At 49.2% G+C, this 20,914-nt stretch overlaps 1 protein-coding gene across 4 annotated transcripts in view; it reads left to right on the forward strand.

Moving 5' to 3' along the window:
* Positions 1 to 10,225: 10,225 nt before the first annotated feature.
* FLVCR2 (FLVCR choline and putative heme transporter 2) overlaps positions 10,226 to 20,914 on the forward strand; it is a 34,796-nt gene continuing 24,107 nt past the window's right edge. For 2 of the 4 annotated variants that reach the window (XR_014585489.1, XM_083839747.1), the window contains exon 1: positions 10,227 to 10,850. Coding sequence is in view for 1 of the 4 variants with exons in the window: in XM_083839747.1 (XP_083695873.1) it covers positions 10,320 to 10,850 (531 nt within the window). In the remaining 3 variants the exon portion in view is untranslated. Of the gene's footprint in view, positions 10,851 to 20,914 lie in introns of all 4 variants that reach the window. The other 2 variants (XR_014585488.1, XR_014585490.1) reach the window with 2 other exon arrangements.

Genomic DNA, 20,914 nt, shown 5'->3' on the forward strand with positions numbered 1-20,914 from the left:
CTGTGCGGGAGTGGATGGGGAAGCAGGGCCTGGCAGGAGCCCTGCTCCAAGGGGCACACGGCTGCAGCCTGCGCTGTTTCCCCTGCCTTGCCACAGCTCTTCCTCCCCAGGAGGATGCCGGGCTACCTCCTGCACTGCAAAGCAGCGAGGCTCTGCTGGGGGGGATCTCGTGGAAACACCGGCGGTCCGCACAGACGGGCTCTGCACCTCACTCCCCCACCGGCCAGCAGCCTGGCCAGCAGCCCCAGCCCCTGCACAAGGCTGAAGCCCCCCTGCCAGCACAGGTCCTGTTGCTAATATTGGGTCTGCTGGCCTCGCTGAGGAGCATCAGCTGCCATTTTTTCAGGATAGGGTACCACAAGCAGGCTTCTAATTGAGGAACTGAGCTAAATGCCTCAGTTTCTACATACCCTTCTTTCAGGCAAGGAGAAGGGGCATATTTCCAGATGGGTTTAGGCCCATCAGCGTAGCCCCTGAGAGCAGTCAGGAAAAGCCTGTAGTATGCTGTGCTGTGCCCATTTTCACCAGCGGGGTGGTAACAAAGCGTTGTCGTGCCTGAGGGAGCCATCCTCAGGAGAGGTGCAGGAAGCACAGCGATTTCTCCAGCCGTGGCCTCTGAAGAGGTTTGAGAACCTCCTGCCTCCAGCTGGAGAGCCAGCATGGGAAGCACCGTTGCTGGGGACGCCCGGGTGGGTGTCAGCTCCTCAGCCCGGGTGTCAGCGCCTTACAGAAGCAGTGCTGGCACGGGGGGAGATCACGCTGGGATGCTCGCACACAGGAGAGGATGGTGGCAGCTGGGGTACGAAACACCCAGAACACACCTACAGGCTCCATGTTAGAAAAAACAAAGCCTCAGGAGCAGTTTCAGCATCTTGCACCTCCTCTCTCTGCTAGATCTCACACCAGGAGGCTTCACGCCATCTATTCACGCAGCAGCCAGAGCTGCTGGTCCCCTGCACGGGCCTTGCTTGGAGCCACCCAGGCTACAAAGACCCTTCCCAAACTGCATTTCTCAGGGATTTGGACCTTTAAGCCTGGCAGTGACGACCGTCCTGAGCTCTACAGGGGGTTTACAAGGCTCCACTTCTGCTCCTTTAGCTTCCACTGGGTTTGCTCCTGGATTTTTTCCTTGCTGTTCCTCAGGGCTCTGATGCACTTGTGCTTGCGGGGTGATGCAGAACCTGAGAAAAGAGCTACTGCTGCCTCGCTTGGGGTTGCTGTGCAGGGCACCATAGGCTCGCTCTCCTCACTGAAGGATGCAGCACAGCACCAGCAAAGCCTGCACTGACTTACAATGCAGTATCACTGACAATAACGTGAAACCGCCGTCCCTGCTGCCAGCCGTTGTGTTTTCCGTGGCTATTAGATGCGAAGCTTGGTTTTAGCTGCAGACGGAGACGGTCCTAGGCTTATGCACGCGTACCGCACAGACACAAAGGCACTATTTTTGTTGCAGAGCTGTCAAGGTCTGAGATCCTGCAGGCTGGGTGGGGTTCTCTGAAATGCCCACAGAATTGCTAGACTACTCACTGGTAACGTCTCAGGCTTATTACTGCAACTCAGAACGAAAATAAGTGGTAAGCGGTGAGACTGGGAGACGGGTTTGCAACAACATCCTCTCCAGAACCTAAACAATAGTCCTGGCATCATCAGCCAGGGTGCCCTTCCTCTGCACGGCCGGCCGCGAGCTGGAAGGCCTCCAGGCAGCTCTGTGCTCGGCCGCATCGGCCAAGCACTCGGCGTTGGTGCTAGGCCAGGCAACTTCCAATCTGACTTGTCCTTGCCCCAGTCTCAGTCAGAGAAGATGATTTACATGGTTCAAGCGGTTTTTGACCTCTCCGCTCTTGCTGGTTATTCTTAGGTGTCTCAGAGGTTGTCTTGCTGTGTTGTGAGGAGTGGTTCGCCTAGGAGACAGACCTGAGCACCCAAACAACGGGGACAGCACATCCGCTCAGGGTCACCAGGCTTTCAACCAGTAGCTGATACAAAGGTGTTGTCCCAAGGCCATGCTGCACAAGCTGCTTGTTCAGGCCAGGTGAGGAGATCCCGTCACTGCTGTACCTCTGCTGCTCCTAGCTTCTCTTTCCCAGGCTCCTGGGCCCCTCACCCGAGTAGTTTTGATCCCTGTCCTCCGGCATGGCCCTCCCTGTTGTCACCAAATGGGCTGTTAACAAGCTCAAACCAGGAGCGAAGGACAGGGTGGTGGCCCAGCAGGGCAGTCATCTTCCATTGCTTTGATTGCAATTCTGTTTGAATTTCATTTCAGTGGTCTTTTGCACTTCTAAAGGGCCTTGTGAGCACTTCGTGGCCATGCCCAGCCTCCAGGAGCAGGGTGCTGCTCCCGGGAAGGGGACGTGTCTGGGCGCAGAAACGGGGTGCCGCTGGGCCTGTTTCCTTCCAGGCAGGCTGCGGCCATTTGTCAGTGCCTTTCTGCTGCACCACCTTGTCCCTCATCTAAGTAAGAGCTCTCTCAAAGCAGTGATGAGGGTTTGCAGCAGGCAGAGAGGCTCTTTTTGAGCGAAGGAAGGCCAAGTGGAAAGATTGCTCTTCGTTGCTGTCACAGCCTGCCGAAACGCTGCGTTTGTGCCGACCTCTGCTGGGCGCAGGCTGAGCTCTGCTCGCCTCACAGCCCAGAAACCTTTCTGGTTGCACTCCTGTACGGCACAGTGCCTTTGAGTTTAGCCTGGCTGGCACCAGACCCCGTGGAAAAAACGGGGAGGATCAAGATTAACTTGTGTGAGGGCTGCTGCTGAGGGATGGTCAGGCCCCAAGTGGAAATGTGATAACTTCGCTGATCCTCTGTCGTGCAGGAGATGAGAATGGTGGAGTTCAGCACTGAGATACCCGGGAAAGCTCTTGTAAAGTGCTTGGGCTCTGCTGGGGATATATCCTGGGCAAAGCCAGCTGAAAGCCTGACACGTGGGGGCTGAGAGAGCAGTGAGGGCAGGGAGGAGGTGGCACCGGGTGGCAGCCGCTGTGGATGCCCTTCAAGCCTTAGCAAAAGTTGTCTCCAAATTTACGTACTGCCCGGTGTCTTCTCTGCAGCAGGACGAAACAGAGGCACAGAGCTGCTGACACAGCCAGAGGCTGGAGAGGGGAGCAGGAGGACACGAGAGCTGTGTTTTCCCTTATGTCCTCCGCAGAACCTCGGCACCTCCCACAGACCACGGCGCTCAGGCGACTCCGCAGAAGGGCAGCAAGTCACGAAATACAGAAGGTGCAATCATTTTCTTCCTTTCCATCCCCCTGAAAAGCACATACTCAGCACTTCACAAGGATCCAGGCTCAGCATTTCAGGGCTGCTTCTACAGTAAGATAAATAAAGATATGACACCCGGTGCTGACGTAAGCTTAACGTAGCTCCCCAGATGGGAAGCCCAGGGCACTATTTATGCCTGGTATTCCCTTTCTGCTTCATCCTCCTCAGCTCAGCTGCAGGTTCCTGATAGGGTCGGTGTCAAGGTGGGGAGAAACAGAGCCAGCCCAGGGGAAAGTACATTCCTCCTATTATATGCTGCTGTTATGGTCCCAGCTGTCATCACTGTGATGTCCTCCCTCCAAATTTATGCAGGTCAATTTATTCAGTTTTCTCTCTCAAGGGGAGAAAAAGGGGCAATACCCAAGCAGAGTATGCAAGGAGCCAGAAGAGAAGTCAAGGCATATGTCTTAATTTGGCAAAGGACAGACCAGGCAGCTCTGCTGCCCACTTTGCAGTGGCTCCAGAGTATTTATACACTCCTTTTGCAAAGCCTGTCTCAGAAGTCACTTCTGCTAGCGCTGCCAGCCCTCATCAGCAAGAGGATCATCTCCTGCATACTGAACCGAAGCAACAGCACACAAAAGGGACCCTCCCTCTGTCTCTTGGAATGAGCATGGTGTCCAAAGCAGCACTGGTTGTACAAGAATACTGTCTGGATGCTGATATTTCAGAGTTCAAAGAAGATCAGGAATCACTGCTGAGAAACAAATCAAAAGCTAGCAAGGAGAGAGAAAGCAAATGTGGCATGAAATAGTGAGACTTTGTCCTAGAAAACAGCATGGTGCTTGCGTGCTCTGTGTTCTTGCTCTGCCATGTTGTTGCCACCTTGTTTATTAATGCTCTGGACGGGATCTGAGCAGGGAGGCAGCGACATTTGTATACGTGAGGTTGTATCAAAATCAGGTTAATCAAAAGGTTTATGAGGTTAATCAAAAGCCTACCAAACTAAGCCGTAGGCAATGTATATTCATTTCCTGCCAAAGCAGGGTCAGAACCAGTGTGTTAAGGTTCCTACATAACATCATTTTTCTTGAAGTTGATATTGCAGATGCCAGCTGCTGAGACTCTTACCACTTCAGAGACATCCACGCAGAGACAAGGGGTGTTCCTCCCAGCCCCTGCACCAATTCTTTACTCTCTTCTGAGACCCAGTGATGGTACCCTGGTCCCCAGTACTTGTCCTGGGTTTCTCCTTTTTGCTGAATTGAGAGTGGGAGGAAGAAGAGGAACATGCCTGACTTTGGTACTCAGCTATGCACATTTCCAGCACTCTTTAATTATGAATTCATTAATGCCAGCTGCAAGCATTAGGAGATGAAAACCTTTTTTTTTTTTTTGTGTCATTGGCATGAACTGGTATGACTCACTGAGATCAAGGCTGGAGGATGCTGAGTAAGAAGGGTTTATATACTTCGAGAATTTGGCATTTGGGGTTAATCTGTGACCCTGATCTGGACTGGGGATGTAAATCTAGACTGTGGCTGAGTTTTGAGTCTAGCTGGCTCTTTTTTCACTTCTTTTATTCTGCACTGAGCAGAGAGGTGTTCATGCTCCATGTGCGTGCCTGGTGCACAGCAGAGAAGGGAGGTGGTTTTGCTCCAATAACAGAGCCAACAGAGACCATGCATAGCTGTCTCCACGGCCTTTCGCAGGAAGAAGTTGAGAGCTGGGCTTAGAAGCTGAAGCAGCACAGCGCACTAACCAGCTACACACTTTTGGATGAGAGCTGGTTCTCATCTGGCCAGATCTGAGCATAGGGCAGACAAGTTGATGATATCTGTCTGCAGAAGGCCATGCAGAGGTAGGGTAACCGCCTTGCATCTCGAGGGGTGTGCGCTAACCAACAACCGGCACATCTGAGGAACCAGGGCTCTAAGTGCTCTTCCACCCTGTACACTCCTCTTTTGCCTTTTTCTCGCTGCAGGAAGGAAGGCGTGAATATTAGCACGCCAGTTGTGCAGCCCCGTGTACTCTTTGCAGCTCAGGCCTGCGCGATTCCTCCGTACAACACCACACCTGAGCTGGACCTGAGCACCTGAGGTTGGGTGCTCAGAGTCGTTCCCTGACCAGCTCCGGTGGCTCTGAGGCCGGCAGTCTCCCTAGGTGAGATTCCAGGTTGTGCACCCGAGCCATCCTGCTTTGTGTAGGGGAAATTTTTGCATAATTTTGAATGTTGCAGGGCCTGCACGCTGCAGTTGTAAATGTAGCCCTTTGTCACTGTGTCCCCGGATCTCTACACAAGAAATATAACAGGAAAGACTCATAAAGGTTTAGGGTATCAAAATAATCGTCTATTTAACGCACGGTAACACACCAACCCACGGGACTCGTAAGCTGTGTGCTGGCTCCTGCTTTCTGAAGGCTGGTGGGATGCAGAAAGCCACAGGTGCCAGCAGAGGGCTCGCAGCCTTCCCTGCTCTGGCCTGGAACAAGGGTCGGGCTCGGGTCCTGCTGCAGGGGCTGGAGGCAGGAGTGGTGGCTTCTGAAGACCTCCACTAAAGCCCTTGGGGCGCTGGACCCAGTGGAAGTGTTGTCCTTCCTGCCGGGACTGCTGCAGCACTGCGGTTACGAACACATGCCCCTCTCTCTGCAATTTCTAAGGTCAGGAGCTAAAACACCTTCAAAATGTTTCCCCAGCCGCTGTCCTTATCAGCCTAAACCCATGTGCGGCCCAGCTTTCTCCCTCTTTCCTTTCATCTGATAAAGGCACTGAGTTTTAATGTCTAACTCATCTGTGGCAGCCTCCCCTGACACAGACCTTGCAATCTTCCCTGTTGTGAAAGGGGAGGTCTTCTGACATTGTTTCTAGGCCTTAATCCCATCAGTCAAAAATGCGATAAGGCCACCTAAGAGCTGTGCTAACTAAATCTTTCAAGTGCAATGATAAAATTTAAGAGGCACAAATCACTGCTGTGAATTTGAGAGCAAGGGACATCTTTTGATCCTGTGACTGCACACACTTCCCATTTGGAAGAAGCCCAAGCTTCCTCTGACGTCCCTGCAGGATCTGTGTGGTTGGAAGATCCAGTAGATCCCCGAGCACCCACTTTGCCCCTGGCAACCTCCACCTTTTGGCCACCTACTCCTTGGGCCTCTGACCCAATTTGAGAGGGAAAAGGCTTCAAGGAATCACTCTCCTGAATAAGTTTCTGATGTGCCTTCCTCACACTTTCCAAGTCAATTCCCACCACCCATTCAACATCTTTACCTGTTGTTATCCACCAGAAATCAGAAAGCTGTGTTATCACAGCCAACATCATCCCTAGACTTATGTCTTTTGGGGGAGCTTTGAGAAAACCAAGCTCATTCCAAGGCATATTCTTCACCCCTTACAGAACGTAAGCTGCATATCCTCACTGGTCACGAAGGCAGAATGTATTCCAAGAGTGCCAGAAGCTGGCTTTTTCTTGAGGTCAGTAAGGAAGCCAGAGATGTTAGGCTCTATCTGATGGCCTAACAAGTTACATTTAATTTGGGACCTGCTTCTGCCTACGGTTTAGTGCCTTCCAACCTTCACAGATGCTTTTGGCTACAGAATTCTGCAGCCTCTGTTAGTACTTGTGCCAACCTCGCTACACAGGAGATTTCCCTCTAGCTTTAAAATTCACTTCAAGGGGTTGTCCTGAAATATAAATAATTCTTCATGGCTAAGAAATTTTTATATAAAGAGGCTGTGATTGGGGAAATCCAAAGGCAGCTGCTGTGCTGCTTCTAGAAGAGAGAGAGGTTTATCTGAGTAGAAACAGATGCGGCAATGAAGAGGGGAAGAAATGCAAAGCATAGGAGTTTTATTTTTGTCCAGAAATTGGCGAGTGATATAAAGGGGTGATTGAAGAGTTCATAAAGCCAGAAACAAAACCAAGCAGCCCTGAAACCAGAGGAGAGGAGTTCTGGGAAGTGTGGGCCTATGTACATGAATGATACTCGACTGAATTGACTGTGGGGGATTCAGGGCTGCTTGGCTTGACAGGCTCCAGTCACCAGGGTCTGAGCGCGGCCTTCATGCTTCTGCTTTCAGCTGTTATTTTCAGTAGGGGCTGTGTTTTAGTCATTCTTAATTTACTCTTTGACTTTGCTGTTTGGGCTAAGACAGTGGTTTGCTCTGAGCAGAAGGCTTCCTACTTGGCAGGCTCTGCTCCACTATGAACTTTCTGGTGGCGACTGGTAAAACTGAGGAGTTTAGGGAGAAATTTAGGAGCTGAAGGTGGGACTAGGAGGCAACTCAGGATGACAAACTGTTTCTGACTCTACTTTGGAATAGGGCTGGCAGGAAGGAGGAAGAGGACCAAAGTGTATTAAGTGTATTTCTTATTCCCCTCATATATCTAAAGATTTTTCTGTGTGTGCCCTTTTTCTTCCTTTAGTCATGTGAACAAATATATCCACCCTCAATGTTTTCCTAATGCATGCCAGTATCAAAACTTTTTTTTTTTTAAATTACACTCTTTTTACTTTTTCTTTTCCCTCTCTTTTCTGTGACCCAAGCCTGCAAACAATGCTCAGTCCCGGATGGTCACTGATTTCTTCCTTTCTGCTGCCAAGAGCTCTTTGTCTACAGGTTTCCATATGGGACACAAATCCATTATTCTGGGTTATTCCTGGCTTACAAATTAAAGATGCCAAGGACTGTGATAACACTTTCAGTTCTGGACAGCTAAAGCTACAGTCCTGAAGTCGTATGACCTACATACAAAATGTAGGTGACATTTAAATTGGTCTTGAGCAACACAAAAATAATGTCTTGCCATCTGCAAATTTTGCTCCCCCCTCTGCTTTCAGGATTATTAACAAATGACACTCCTCTGAGCAAATGCAGTTTGTCATGCTAAAATTGTCTGTTTATTTCTAGTCTCGATCTTTCTTTTTCGACCACTCTTTAGCCAATGATATTCATAACCTCTGGGTAACTTTGATTCCTTTGTAATAGTGTGGGGAATCTTGTATAGATCTTTTAAGATTTGATGAACCTAAAAGGTAAATTTCTGTACTATTTTATCCTAAAAGTTCCCAGACTAAGTAGCTATTGGTCCATGACAGTTCTTTTCCATTTCACCTCTGTGCTCTCTTTACCACTATCACTCATCACACTCCTGATAAATTTATAGATTTATTTATCAGGAGAACAAATTCCTTTGTCCTTTCTGTTTTCTCAGTCCAGAGCTTGGAGTAAATCTGGATGCCTAACCTAACAATAAATGGAACTGAAAACCTCTTTTCTGGCTCTTGCTTCTAAATTTGCCTTTCTTGGTTATTATTTAAAAGGCCAATAATGGTGTATGTTGTACCAATACCATGAGCTCCCCAGGTGAGGCTGGAGGCTCACTGGCAAAGCCATGGGCAGGTGACCTGGAGGAGCAGAACAGGATGGTTTGCAGCTCTGCTCTGAGGTGCTTTCAGCAGACTACACAGAGGGGGTTGCACTGGTTTTACTTGCTTCCAGCTGTGCTTTCTGGCCACTCCTGTGAGTAAGAAAACCCATAGATGACAAGATATGACCTTTGTGAGGATAGACAGCAAGAGCCACTTAAGGTGACTTTTGCTCTCCTTGGAATTAGTTTGTCCAAAGCTTCTCTTCTTTTGATTGCATAGCAAGTAATGATAAAAAGGCACCAAAGCTGAGCATCTGCCTTAGATCCTGTCAACAGTCAGGTGGATAATGTGGAGGATGGCGCCAGTAACTTCTGATAGTGGTCCACAAAGTAAATACAAGCCAAAGAAACATCACCTTTTCATCTCTGACCTAAGATTTTGTGTCAGGATTATGACGTCCTAAAGACAGGTCATCACTCACATATTTTCTAGTGAACTTTGAGCTTCTCGTTTAATGCTGGAAGAGAGCTGAACAACACTAGCGTGCAATCAAGTCCATGTTTTAACGCTTATGCTGAGCAATCTTTATACAATTCAGATAACAATGTTAATTGAAAGAGCTACAGATCGTAAATGATCTCTAGGCAGTAATCTGCCATGGTGACATGTTCCTAAAGCAATTGGAAAACATAAGCTGACTCACTGACTGAGAGTTCCCTGTGAGGATGAAAACAAACATCACTTCTGGCTGTTTTGCTTCAGTCGAACTGAAATGCTTTAATTCTGACTTCACTGCGTGTTTTCATTTCATAGCGTGCCACATCATCAAAACTCACTGAAAGCCAACTCAAGTGAAAAACAAAAACGCTTCATTCTCCAAATATCTACAGCAGCATTTCAGACTGGGTCAGAGGCTACACACACATGAACAGCGTTGTCCCTGACCAAAATTCTGGGCCAATCCGCACCCTTTTTGTGACTCCCGTTTATCTATGTCTACTGCGGCCTCTCTTGCACCAGGCCTTAGTAAGCACGCCAATACCCTCCCTTGTGCCTTCGAACACTGTGTCCCTGCCACCAGTGCTTATCTGTGGGCTCTGGCAGGGGCCTTGGGCAGCCAGCTTTGTGTGGGGATGTGTCCCCATGGGCTGCATCGAGGCCATGGTCTGCCCGGTGCCTTCGATTTGCAGACGGGCACCTTGGTATTCGGAGGGGGGGGGGGGTCTTTTGTCCCTGCTGTGAGGCGAGCAGTGCTGAGGGCTGAACACGCTGGCTGAGGGTTGAACACCACAGATGAGGGCTGAACGCCCTGGCTGAGGGTTGAACACCAAGGCTGAGGGCTGAACACCCCGGCTGGCGGCTGAACACTTCCCCGTTCGCTCAGCCCGCCTCTGCAGCAGCGTGCCACAGCGCTGGGGAAGGTGCTGCGCTTTCTGGGCACACGCACGGCGGCTGGAGCAAACAGCACCCCGGGCACCCCTCCGGGACTACCGTGGGCCACCCGCAGCCCTCGGGGCCCTGACACCGCCCCTCCACACGGCGCTCCCCGCGGCCCAGAGGCGGCCCCGCGCAGGGGCGGGGCGGGGCGGGGCGGGGCGGCGGGCGGGCGGGAGGGCCGGGCCGGGCCGGGCCGGGCCGGGGGCGGTGGCAGGGGCAGGGGCAGGGGCAGGCAGGCAGCGGGGTGGGGGTTCCCGGGCAGGTGCTCGGCCTCTCGGCCGGGGCTGGCTGCGGGGAGCCGAGCGGGGCCGGCATGGTGCGGCAGGAGAGCCTCCAGGCGCCGGGGGTGGCGGCGGCGGAGCCCGGCGGGGACGAGCAGGGGCAGGGGCAGGGGGCCGCCGGCGAGGTGCGGGTGTCCCGGCGGCGCTGGGCCGTGCTGCTGCTCTTCAGCAGCTACTCGCTGTGTAACGCCTTCCAGTGGATCCAGTACGGCAGCATCAACAACGTCTTCATGCGCTTCTACGGCGTGAGCGCCTTCGCCATCGACTGGCTGTCCATGAGCTACATGCTCACCTACATCCCGCTGCTCTTCCCCGTCGCCTGGCTGCTGGACAAGAGGGGTCTGCGCCTCATCGCCCTCACCGGCTCGGCCCTCAACGCCCTGGGCGCCTGGGTGAAGCTGGGCAGCCTGCGGCCGCACCTCTTCCCCGTCACGGTGCTGGGGCAGGTCATCTGCTCCCTGGCGCAGGTCTTCATCCTGGGCATGCCCTCGTACATCGCCTCCGTCTGGTTCGGCTCGCGCGAGGTCTCCACCGCCTGCTCCATCGCTGTCTTTGGGAACCAGGTAAGGGATGGCTGCTGCCCAAGTGGGGCTGGGTGTCAGCTGGAGGGGACTAGGGAGTGCCGAGGGGCCAAGCGAAAAGCAGAGGAGGAGATACACAGGGCCTGTGTGTGCTTCCTCCTGGCGGGCCGCAGCTGGGGGAAGAGGCACCTGGACAAAGCTCCCCTTGGAGCCTGGACAGGGAGGGACATGGCTTCAGTTTGGCTGCGGGGTGGGTGTGGTGGCCAAGGTGAGTGGGACCTGCGTCTACAAAGTTGGAGGTGGTGCAGGGGTTGGCATCAAGCAGTGTTGGGCCTCGAAGTCATCTCTGTTTCCCTCCAGCTCCCCTGTCTGCGAGTCTCTGCTCCAGCGGTGTGGTTGGGTAGCACCGGGGATGGACTGGAGAGGGAAGCGCGGTGCTGAGAAACATGCTTTCAGCCGAGTGTCCAGCAAATCTCAGGACTGCGGTTGTATTGGGATTTGACACGGCAATATCCTACTCCTGCTGGCTACTAGATGGGACGAAAGAGAATAGCTGTCTCCAGAAGACAGTGCTTGTGACTGGGCCAAGGGGGAAAAGGCCTTTAACCAACTTCTCTCCTGTAAAAGTAAGGCATGGAGTCTCCACAAACAGTTGTTTTGAAATGAAGTGAATCTTCCACCAGGCTAGGAGGAGGTAAGGTCCCCGAGCACTCTTGTATAAAGGCAGGTCAGGGAGGCCAGTGGCTCACGCTTGCTCAAGCTGTAACGTGCTTTTCTGGTAGCTAGCTAGTGATTGGAGGAGATAATTTTTTCACAGTTTTGAAAGGATCAGGGAAATGACTTGCTGACCCTTGCATTGGAACACCCACTGATCCCTGCTGCTTGAAGCAGATAGAATAATGCTGATGCAGCATGGCATAAGAGAAGTGAGGCCAGCTCTGTGACACTGACGTGAAGAAGAGGGAAGTAGTCTGGCATTAGCAGCTTAGCTAGACCCGTGCCTCTAACTTCCAACACTTGATGTAATCCTTTCCACGTGACTGCACACTTCCTTCAGCTGACTCTGGTTTGGGCTGTGGGTGGGCTCCATTCAGATTTTAGTGTTTCTTGCAATTTGGGTAGTTTGTAAAGCATGGTTCTTCCTACAGCACACAAAACTATCAGCAAGATTTGAGGTCTCCTTTCCCCAAGATCCTGGCTTTCTGTACTGATTGAGATACTGCTGTAGCAAAAAGAGGTGAATGCTCGGAGATAACACTTGAGGAACTGATGTTTGTGGAACTGTGTTAGGCAGACTCTGGCTTACAGCTTTTGGAAAGAGAAATCATGCTCGTCTTTCTCCGAGTGAATCTAAGCTTCCCTCTTCACTCTTACCACCCAAGCTAGTGGGCTGTTTTTTATGTGTTTTAAATGAATCTTTAGAGTGGAAGGCATTTAACTTGGCATGAACACTGCTGATTTAGGAGTAAATAAGTAACTGAGCATTTCACTGTCAGACTTTTCCTTTTTTGTTATTCAGGTGGAATTACTCAATAGTGTGCATAAGAAATCCAAACAATGAGGCTTTCAGCCTGTGCTATGTGCGTAGGTAGTATCTTCATCGTCCTGAAAGGAGCGGGTTAGCCTAACAATTGTGAAAGGCAAACTTTGGTTAAACGTTTGGTTCTCCGCACTGCTCTGGGGGTTGAACTGACATTGCAGTAAGGCCACGGGTCAGTACATAACCCTTGCTTTGTAAGCCCAAACTTTCCTTTTAGAGAATCAGGGAGACAAGAAATGGCAATGACTAAAGGCAGGGTGTACTCCATAGCAAGGACCTATTCATTTCATTCCCTTAATCAAGGGTCCTGATGTGCATAATTACAGTGAGTGAAAAGTAGCTATTTTGCTTAGCAGTGAGGTTGAGCAGGGGGAAGAAATAGAAGCTTCCTTTTTTTCCTGAGTCTGTAGTTAAAGAGTGTATTTTAGTGAGTGACAGTGAAGGCATAGTATGGTGGGTTTGTAATTTCAGCATGCCAGTATGGCAAATTATTCCCTCTGCTCATTCATTCACAACTGTATGGTTTTCTTTTCAGAACCACGTTACTTCGTTACAGTCCAAGTTAAAGATCCTCAAGGTTGACATCTCTGACATGGTTATTTATCAAATGCCAAGCACTAAGATCCCTATCTGGCAGAAGTACCAGCAGCTACATGGGTGAGCAGAGCAGTTTGACTGCCTCTTTGTTTGATACACCTGCCCTCTTACGGTGCTATCCACCTTAAACTGCACTCAGCAGTGCTGTCCTGAGGGGAGCCCTGCTGCTCCGCTCATCCATCTGTGACTGCTGGGCTGATGTCCCTTCAGGACACGGTGACTGCTTGCTGTGTGACAGTAACCTTCAGGTTCAAGCTTAGCTCCCAGTAGTAAATTACTGAAATGCCAGATGGTGTGTTAAATATCTTAAAAACAAACAAACAAAAAACACACACAAAAAAACAACCAACCAAAAAAACCTAGATAATATCAGATTCTCCTCACACTTTTCTGGTCATGTTGTGTTGGCTGTGGTATCTGAAGTGCAAAGAAGGATTAGATAGAGCACTCTCTATGGGATGCTGATGAGCTACTTGACGAGGAGAGTATGGATACCTGCAGAGGCTATCACAGTCTCTTTGTCTACCCACTGCTGGTTTACATTACATTGTACTTTTTCCTATTTTAAGGGGAATGCACAGGTTGTTGTATTCTTTTTCCTTGTCCCTGCAAGTTCATATATGGGTTAGTATAGAATGGGATTTACCTGTAAATTGGATACTTTGACGTAAGATTGTTAATGTTATTAAAATATTACTAGCAGCTTATTGATTTAAAAGAGCAAGAAAAATCCACATGGGCACCTTTCCTCAGGCTGAAGTTCTAGGGTAAGGAAACAGGAGACTGATGCCCTTCAGCTGTGTTTTAATTTGTGAGGAATTTGACTGATATGCATCAGAAATGCAGCCGTGAGTGGTAGTGGGTCTTTGACTTCATCAGCAGTGTCCCCTGTGGAGCAACGTGGTGCTGGATGTCTGCATTAGTCCCATGCACGAGAGTTGGGTAGGAGAGAGTGGTGTGCGTCAGGGCTGTGCTGCTTCCAGCAGCTGGGCTTCTGGTTTCCACCTCAGAGGGAGATTGTCCTGTCATTTTCTCTGGTAGCAAGACTGCAGTTGAAGAGAAATACTCTTCTGAGATGCTAGCATTTGCAGGAGTATGGGTTTGCTGGAGCAGCAGGCCTTGTCCCTTTCTTTAAAATACTTGCTTTGCTACCTTTTGGGGGTGAGGAAATAGTGCTGTGGCCTGACGGCACTCGTCTCTGCTGTGGTGGGGATGTTTAAGTAATGAGGTGAATTCTTGTGACTATTTGAGGTATTATGAGCTGGAGCCAGCTGGTCAGGTACTGGAATTCCTCAGCGCTCTGCATCAGCCTCTGTGGCATGTGCTGGACTGCCATGCTTGGGCAACGCTTATTCAGGCCTGTTGGCGTTAAGAGCGCTGTGTTAACTGTGTTGTGCTGGAGCAATGAAAGACATTTGTGTTTGTGACTTTGTATTGCTCTGTCACCAGCGTATTTTTTTGTTTGTTTTGTTTTAATCAAAATCAACCTTTTTCCTGGTTCTCTCCATTCTGACTGAGGGACTTAGGGTAAGGATTCAGGCTGTTGGATGACTTTTCTGCTGTAATTTTGATGCTTCATTTTTTAGCAGGAGTTGATAAAAATTGTTGATGGACTAGGAGGAAAGAAAACTTCAATTTCATGTTTGTCTCTGCCTGCGGGGGAAAAATGATGCAGCAGCATACTGAGCTCCGGGTGGGGTCTGTCCTTGTTCAGATGGAGCTGGGATGCCTCTGTGACTTAGGGGATTTAGGACTTCTGTTAAAGAGACAGCCTGAGGCGGAGATTTTAAGTGCTATCTGCATAGTGCTGGGAGCATTAGTCTAGCAGTAATGAGGTGATGCATTTTGAAGTGGGCAAAGTGGATGGTAAGGCATGAATGAAATGTTCTCTCTCTCCTGGTAGGTCCTTTCCTTGTGTTTTGAAATGAGGGAAAGAATCTGCAAGGGGTGGTGCGGGGTGAGTGTCTGTGAGTAATCAGGTCTGCAACATCTGAATGGCCATTGCTTTTGTGCTGTTCCGCCTCCTTACTAACCCTCTTCTGTGCTGTTTGCCCTTCAGGTAAGGCAGCCTCTGAAAGTCCAAGAAGCGTTGTGGAAATGGAGCATGTCCAGTGGGATTCATCTCTTCAAGCAGACTTCTTTCTAGAGCTCACTTGCTCTTCCCTCCCTGCTGGGGGGCTCCCCATCTCTTCAGATGAGATCTGATCCCCGTTAGAAATAGGGACAGGTGGTAGTCATGGCCCTGCATCTCCTGGGGTTTTAGCTCTTAGGACAGTGAAGACTTTACTGAGGAGCCAGTAGTGGCAATAGTTAGGGGTGCTATTTTCCAGCCCTGGCTCCTTTCCCTTCCTGCAAAGAAGGGCAGGGTGGATCAGGCCACTGGGATCACAAGGAGTGCTGTGTGGGCAGTGCTCTGAGGTCCTGGACGTGGCTCAGTGCGGGAGGGCGTGCTGACCAAATAGCGACGTGGCTTTCCCAGGAATGCCCGAGCTTCTATAAATGGGCACAGGAACCTGAAATTATTGCTTTCTGCTCATTTCGTCTGGTGCTCCCTCCCCAGCCACACGCCCAAAGCAGCTCACCCTTTTCCCTCACAGAAGCAGCTGGCTTTTGGGTTTTGCTGAGCTTTACTCACATGGGTGTTAAATGAATGACAGCAGTGTTTTTGCTGGGAGGGGCTGCCCTATGGCACCCTTAGTACTTGCCCTGCAGGATCCTTGGAGACTGGCTCTGTTATGTGACTGTAATAGGTCCTTGACCCAAGTGTCATCCCGGCTGAGTACTTCAGCAGCTGCTGAGGTGGCTGTTGGAGCCGAAACCCCTCTTCTGCTTTACTGTCTCTTATCTGCTGCTGCTGTTTTACTGTGTTGCATTTCTTCCCCAGTAAACCAGGAGGTGTGTTCAGTGCTGGGAGGCCCTGAGTGACTTGCCTGGAGAAGTGGTCTTCGTTATCTGGCATTGTATCACGTTAAACAGTATGAGGAGGTGCTGCCACAGAAAAAGTATGATGAGGAAGGAGTTTACTTTGCTTCCGGAAGAGCTTTGGTTGTGCAAGTGCAGTTTGAAGAAATAACTTTATCTCTCGTATCAGTGTGAATGGATTTGGAAAAAAAAAAAAAAAGCCTACGGTCTATCTTACCTCCTCATGAGGCCTGGATTGCATTTTTTCGTCTCACCACTTGGGTCCTTTCTGCTTCTTAAAACACTGCAAAAAAGGTGACTAAACTGTGGTGTGCAAACATTTAAGTACATTGACTTCAATGGGCCTGGATTTCAGTGGGCCCATAAGGGTTTCAGTATTTCTGTCAGTGGCATGGAAGAAGCATATTCTGGGCAGCAATGCAAATAAGAATATACTGGGTAGGAAGTGGCAGCTTCTGCTTTGCACAGATCTCTTGCTGTGGATCTTCAGTTCTACTGTAGGTCTTTTGCAGGAAGGCAGCTGGGACCTGTGCTAATAGCAAGGGGCTGGGAGGCTGATGTGCAGTAGGAGTCACAGGGTGTGGAAGGGGGTGGCTGTCTGCTCTCTGCAGGTTATGACCCTATAATTCCCTTATCGCAAAGGTGAAATATTGTGGTTATAGCATGGGAGACACCTGTAGTTAAAAAAGGAGGAAATGCTACAGGGCAGAGCTGTGACACGCTGACAAGAGTAACGGAAGAGGCTGTGGTGCCCAGGACTTTGGAACACGTGCCTCTTCCGAGGGGTTCCCAGGGTGAGTGGAGATCCTGGTCTGATGCATTTTGTTGCCTTGGCAGAACTGTCCGGTGTCTGTACCGAGTGGGGGTCAAAGTCCCACTCCCATATGTCTAAGAGCAGTGGACGGGAAGGAGAGCCCTTCTGTTCGCTTTTCTAAGGGCTCTCCTGCCGTGACCACACATGTGGTGTCCAGATCCATCAAACTGTGCTGCTTCCTCCTCCTCTTGCCAGTCAGATACGTGTCCTGTTGCCACTACCAGTTACATTCTGCACCTTTGCAGTGGTTTGTACCAGAAGACTACTAACGTGGGTTATGCAGCATCCTGACCTGGTCTCGTCTGTTACTACTGGGCAGCACAGGTGTTGCCGCACTTGGCTCGTGTGTTCTCTCTGCAAGGCTTTTGGAGAGACACGGTGGTACTTGGTAAGTTCTGGTGGTTGTCCGAGGTGGAGGTTTCCAGAAGAGTGATGGTTGCTGTGCACAGGCTTGCTCTGTAGGCTTTTCACTAGGAAACGTTGCTTCTGTGGTGTCAGTGTTGTCAGGTCAGTTCTCATCATTCAGCTGGGGAGACTCACACCTGTTGTTTTAAGGTCTTGGTATATGAAGCCATTTGTATTAGAATGGATGATAATTAAATACTAGTAGTAAAAAAGTCTAAAGTATTTTTACTGCTGTGTCTGGAGAGGAACATCTTGAAAATGTGAAGCCCTGCAGGCTTGAAGGTATCTGCCAGAAAACAAGTAAATCAGTGTGAGCAGTGGGCCTGACTCCTTAAAAAGAATCAAGTGTCCCTTGTTTTCTTCTAAAGCATGATACTCCTCACGGTTTTCTAGACGATTCCTCTTCTCCTTGGTTGCTGTGGATGTCAAGGGTTAGAAGGGTAGAAGAGCTCCAGTGGTGTGTTGACAAAGGCAACGAGCTCTCTTTGCTGAGAGCAGGTGAAGCCCTTGATTATTTTTTTCCCCATGAAACAATTCTTTGGAAAGGTACAGTGCATGAGGGCGTAGGAGCATTTGGCCTAGGTCAGGCAGCCCTGGGGCAGTCAGCGGTCCCTGGTAAGTGCTAAGGAGAAGAAAGAGAGGAGGATATGCTCTGTTTTCACTAACTCAAAAAAAGTCTCGGTTTGGGAACTTGCTGAGGTTGTGTTCAAATCGCAGCGTCTGAAAAGCCCGCTGGTTTGGTATTTATTCACATGTAAACCCTTGGTGTCTGATTGTTACGGTTTCAGCCAATTTGGCCAAACTGGCAGTCTGCTGGTCCCTGAGTTTCCTGGGAGTGCTGCATTTGCAGGATCTTTAAAAAAATTCGTATTGCTTTTGCCTTCCTGCATTCCTGATTTGAGTATTTTGATAAGGGACCAGAGTTAACGGTTCGGTATGTTTGTGTGTGAGTAGCGTGGGTTTTCTGTTGTCTCGTTCTTCTCAACGTTTGGATGAATCCCATCTGGTCCTGACACCTCATAGAACAAACTAACTGCAATAAATTGAATAAAGTCTTCCACTGATAGCACTTCAGACTTTTTTTTTTTGCCATGTGAAGAGGTTCTATCGAGGTGGAAACTTCCCCAAAAAATCACGTAGTGAGTGCTGATGCAAGAGTTCATTTAGTTCTCCCTGTCTCGAATGTTTTCCTTCCGTGGTGATCATCTTTTGGCCTTCCAGACTTCCTGGCAGGCTTCCTGATTGTGCAGCGCCTCAAGTTTTGACTTAGTTTGTCAAGCTGTTCCGCAGTCGTTTTTGGCCTAATTAAGCTTTTACTTTAGTTTTGTCCAGCTTGCTGTCTCCTCTTTTTCTTGCTTGAGGAGATAAAGTACAGCTTTTGAGGTATGTGATGGTTTTTCTTTTTCCTTCTTTGCTCTTTAACCGTGGTTGCTTTTATTTCTACTGTTCTAAAAGTGTTGATAATGTTCTGTACACTTACTCTGAGCCCCTGATGCGGTGTCTCAGTGTCTCTGTGCAGTCTCAATGCCACCTGCAAGCAGTTAGTTTCTTTGTCTTCTGAATTTCCTTTTAAGAAGCTTTCCTTTTAGACAGTTCCCTCTTGCAAGTTAAAATTGCCGTAGTGGTTTGGAGCTGTTTCCACCCCCCAGCTCGCTGCTGCAAGGAAGCTGAATGTGAGTGCAGTGCAGAACTGTTTGCTAACGCTGATCGTGGGCATGCTGTGCTGCCCTAGGCCTGAATCATGAGTTGTGCTGCCTCTTGTAGGTTCTCCTCAGAAGAGGATGTTTATGGAATCTAAAAATGCAGTCTCTGCAGCATCCCTGTCATGACACTTACATAGCCTGCAAGGGCATTGTCACAATTTCTCTGTGTTGTATTTTTTGCCTTTGCAGCATCTCTCTTTCTGCCTTTTAACACTTTAATTGACCTTCCTGGTGTGGTGGTCTCTTCTGTCAATATTCCTGCTTGCCTGGGGATTTTATTGGGCTTCTGTATTCCTGTTGCTGACTCAGTTTTCTTTAAGGTGGAGACCCTCTCCTCCATCAATCGTTTATTTACAGTTTTTGTGCTGATTCTGCACTAATTATCATCCTTCAGCAGACTCTTGGTATATAATCAGATAAATTAGACATCCCATTGCGCGTTTCAAGACCTCAGGTACATGTATACCATCTTACTCGCCACTTGCTCTCAATTTTATCATCTGTTCTTGTGTATGTTTGAATCTTGAATATGAAGTCAGTGTTGGGACTGCACCTTGACGAAATTCAGGTAGGAAGTAGATTCTTTCCGCTGTTTTTTTATCAGCCTTTACAAAAAAAAACTCATCCATACAGCGGACTCTGCTGTAGTTGTAGACTTCCCTGTTATTCTGTTTAAATCACCCCAAAGCCTTAAAATAAAGTGCCAGCAGGCTGGTTCCTGCAGGGAGATTCATGAGGATCAGGACAGTGCTGTGTGTTTTATGGATGTGGGGATGCTCTCATGTTTTGGAAGTGCTGAATTTTGGGAGTGAGCCCCTATTTGTATAGGTCTTGGAGATGTTTCTGCTTGCACAGAGGCTGGAGATGCTAGTTTGTGCCCTGGTGAGAGGGAGTGCACTATGAGCCCTAATGGCTGGTGGTCTCTGTAAGAGAGGTCGCTCAGAGCGTTGCAGAGCCTTCTCTGTTTTTACTTTGCTTTAGTTTCCCAGATCTAATGTGGGAACCATGGAGAAGGAAGGAAAAAATGTTTCTCTGTTAAGGAATGTTTAAATTTTCTGGCTCATGGGTTGTTACACTGTTGTCTGTTGGGCTGGTGGTGAAGTGGGTACTGGCCTGCTGAGAACCAAACTGAAAATCTGTTTGTGAAAGGTGAAGTACGTGTGGTATAATACTCATCATGATGTAGAGAGCCTGTCTTTGTTGCTAAAAGTGCAATGAATAATCCAGGGTATCCCCTGGGAAATCTTCAGTTTTAGCCAAGTCGAGGGATCTTCATAGGATTAATAATGTCAGTGACCCTGAAATAGAAAATGTTTCCTATTGCTTTGCTGGGATTTTTTTTCCTCTCTACCACCTATTTTTTCACAGGTTTAAGAAACTCCCAGTGGACAAGAGTTTCCTTTTCTGGAAGGGGAAGAGTGAGGACAAGCATCCTTCTGTGGTTAGGAAAAATTGTTCAGGTCTTTTGAAAAGACAACAGAAGTACCCAAGAGAGCTGAGTAAGTCCTTTTTGATAGGCAGCAACTATAGGACTTCTCAGAAATGGATTTACAAGTGATTTGCAGAACAGATTCTCAATATCCTTTTTCAGGTAGGAAAGGATAGAGGGAGACCTGAAAAAGAGTGAATCTTGACTGTGGTCCCAGAGAAACCTCCCTTTTTCCTGTACATGTTTTGCTGTGGCTCAGCAACTCACGTGAGTATCATGTGATTGATGTTGTAGCAGCAGCTAGCACAGGAATCCAGCCCGGTTCTTCCAGGAATGAAAGGGCAATAAGGCAAGGCAGCACTTTCCAGGAAGCAATTTATAGATCTCATTTGGTGAAAGGTGGAGAAGCCCACGTGGAACGTGATAGGTGAGGACTAGGAGGACTCCAGCCTCCACTGGAAAGGAGCATTGTTGAGAGTCTTTTCCTCGAAGTTTGAACTTCTGGGAACGCTGAGAAGCCCAGTGTGGCTGCAATACTGAAGCATGGCTGCATCCTAGGCTGGGCAGGCATGTTGGAGCAGCAGGACTGCACTAAGGCCAAAATACACTTGCTGCAGAGACAAACAGGCTTCTACCCTCTGGGTGTGCTCTGGATTCAGTGTAAGTACCTTCTCTGTGAAGCTACAGGCTTGATTC

This window comes from Anser anser (genome assembly GCF_964211835.1).
Source record: "Anser anser genome assembly, chromosome: 5".
Taxonomy (NCBI): domain Eukaryota; kingdom Metazoa; phylum Chordata; class Aves; order Anseriformes; family Anatidae; genus Anser; species Anser anser.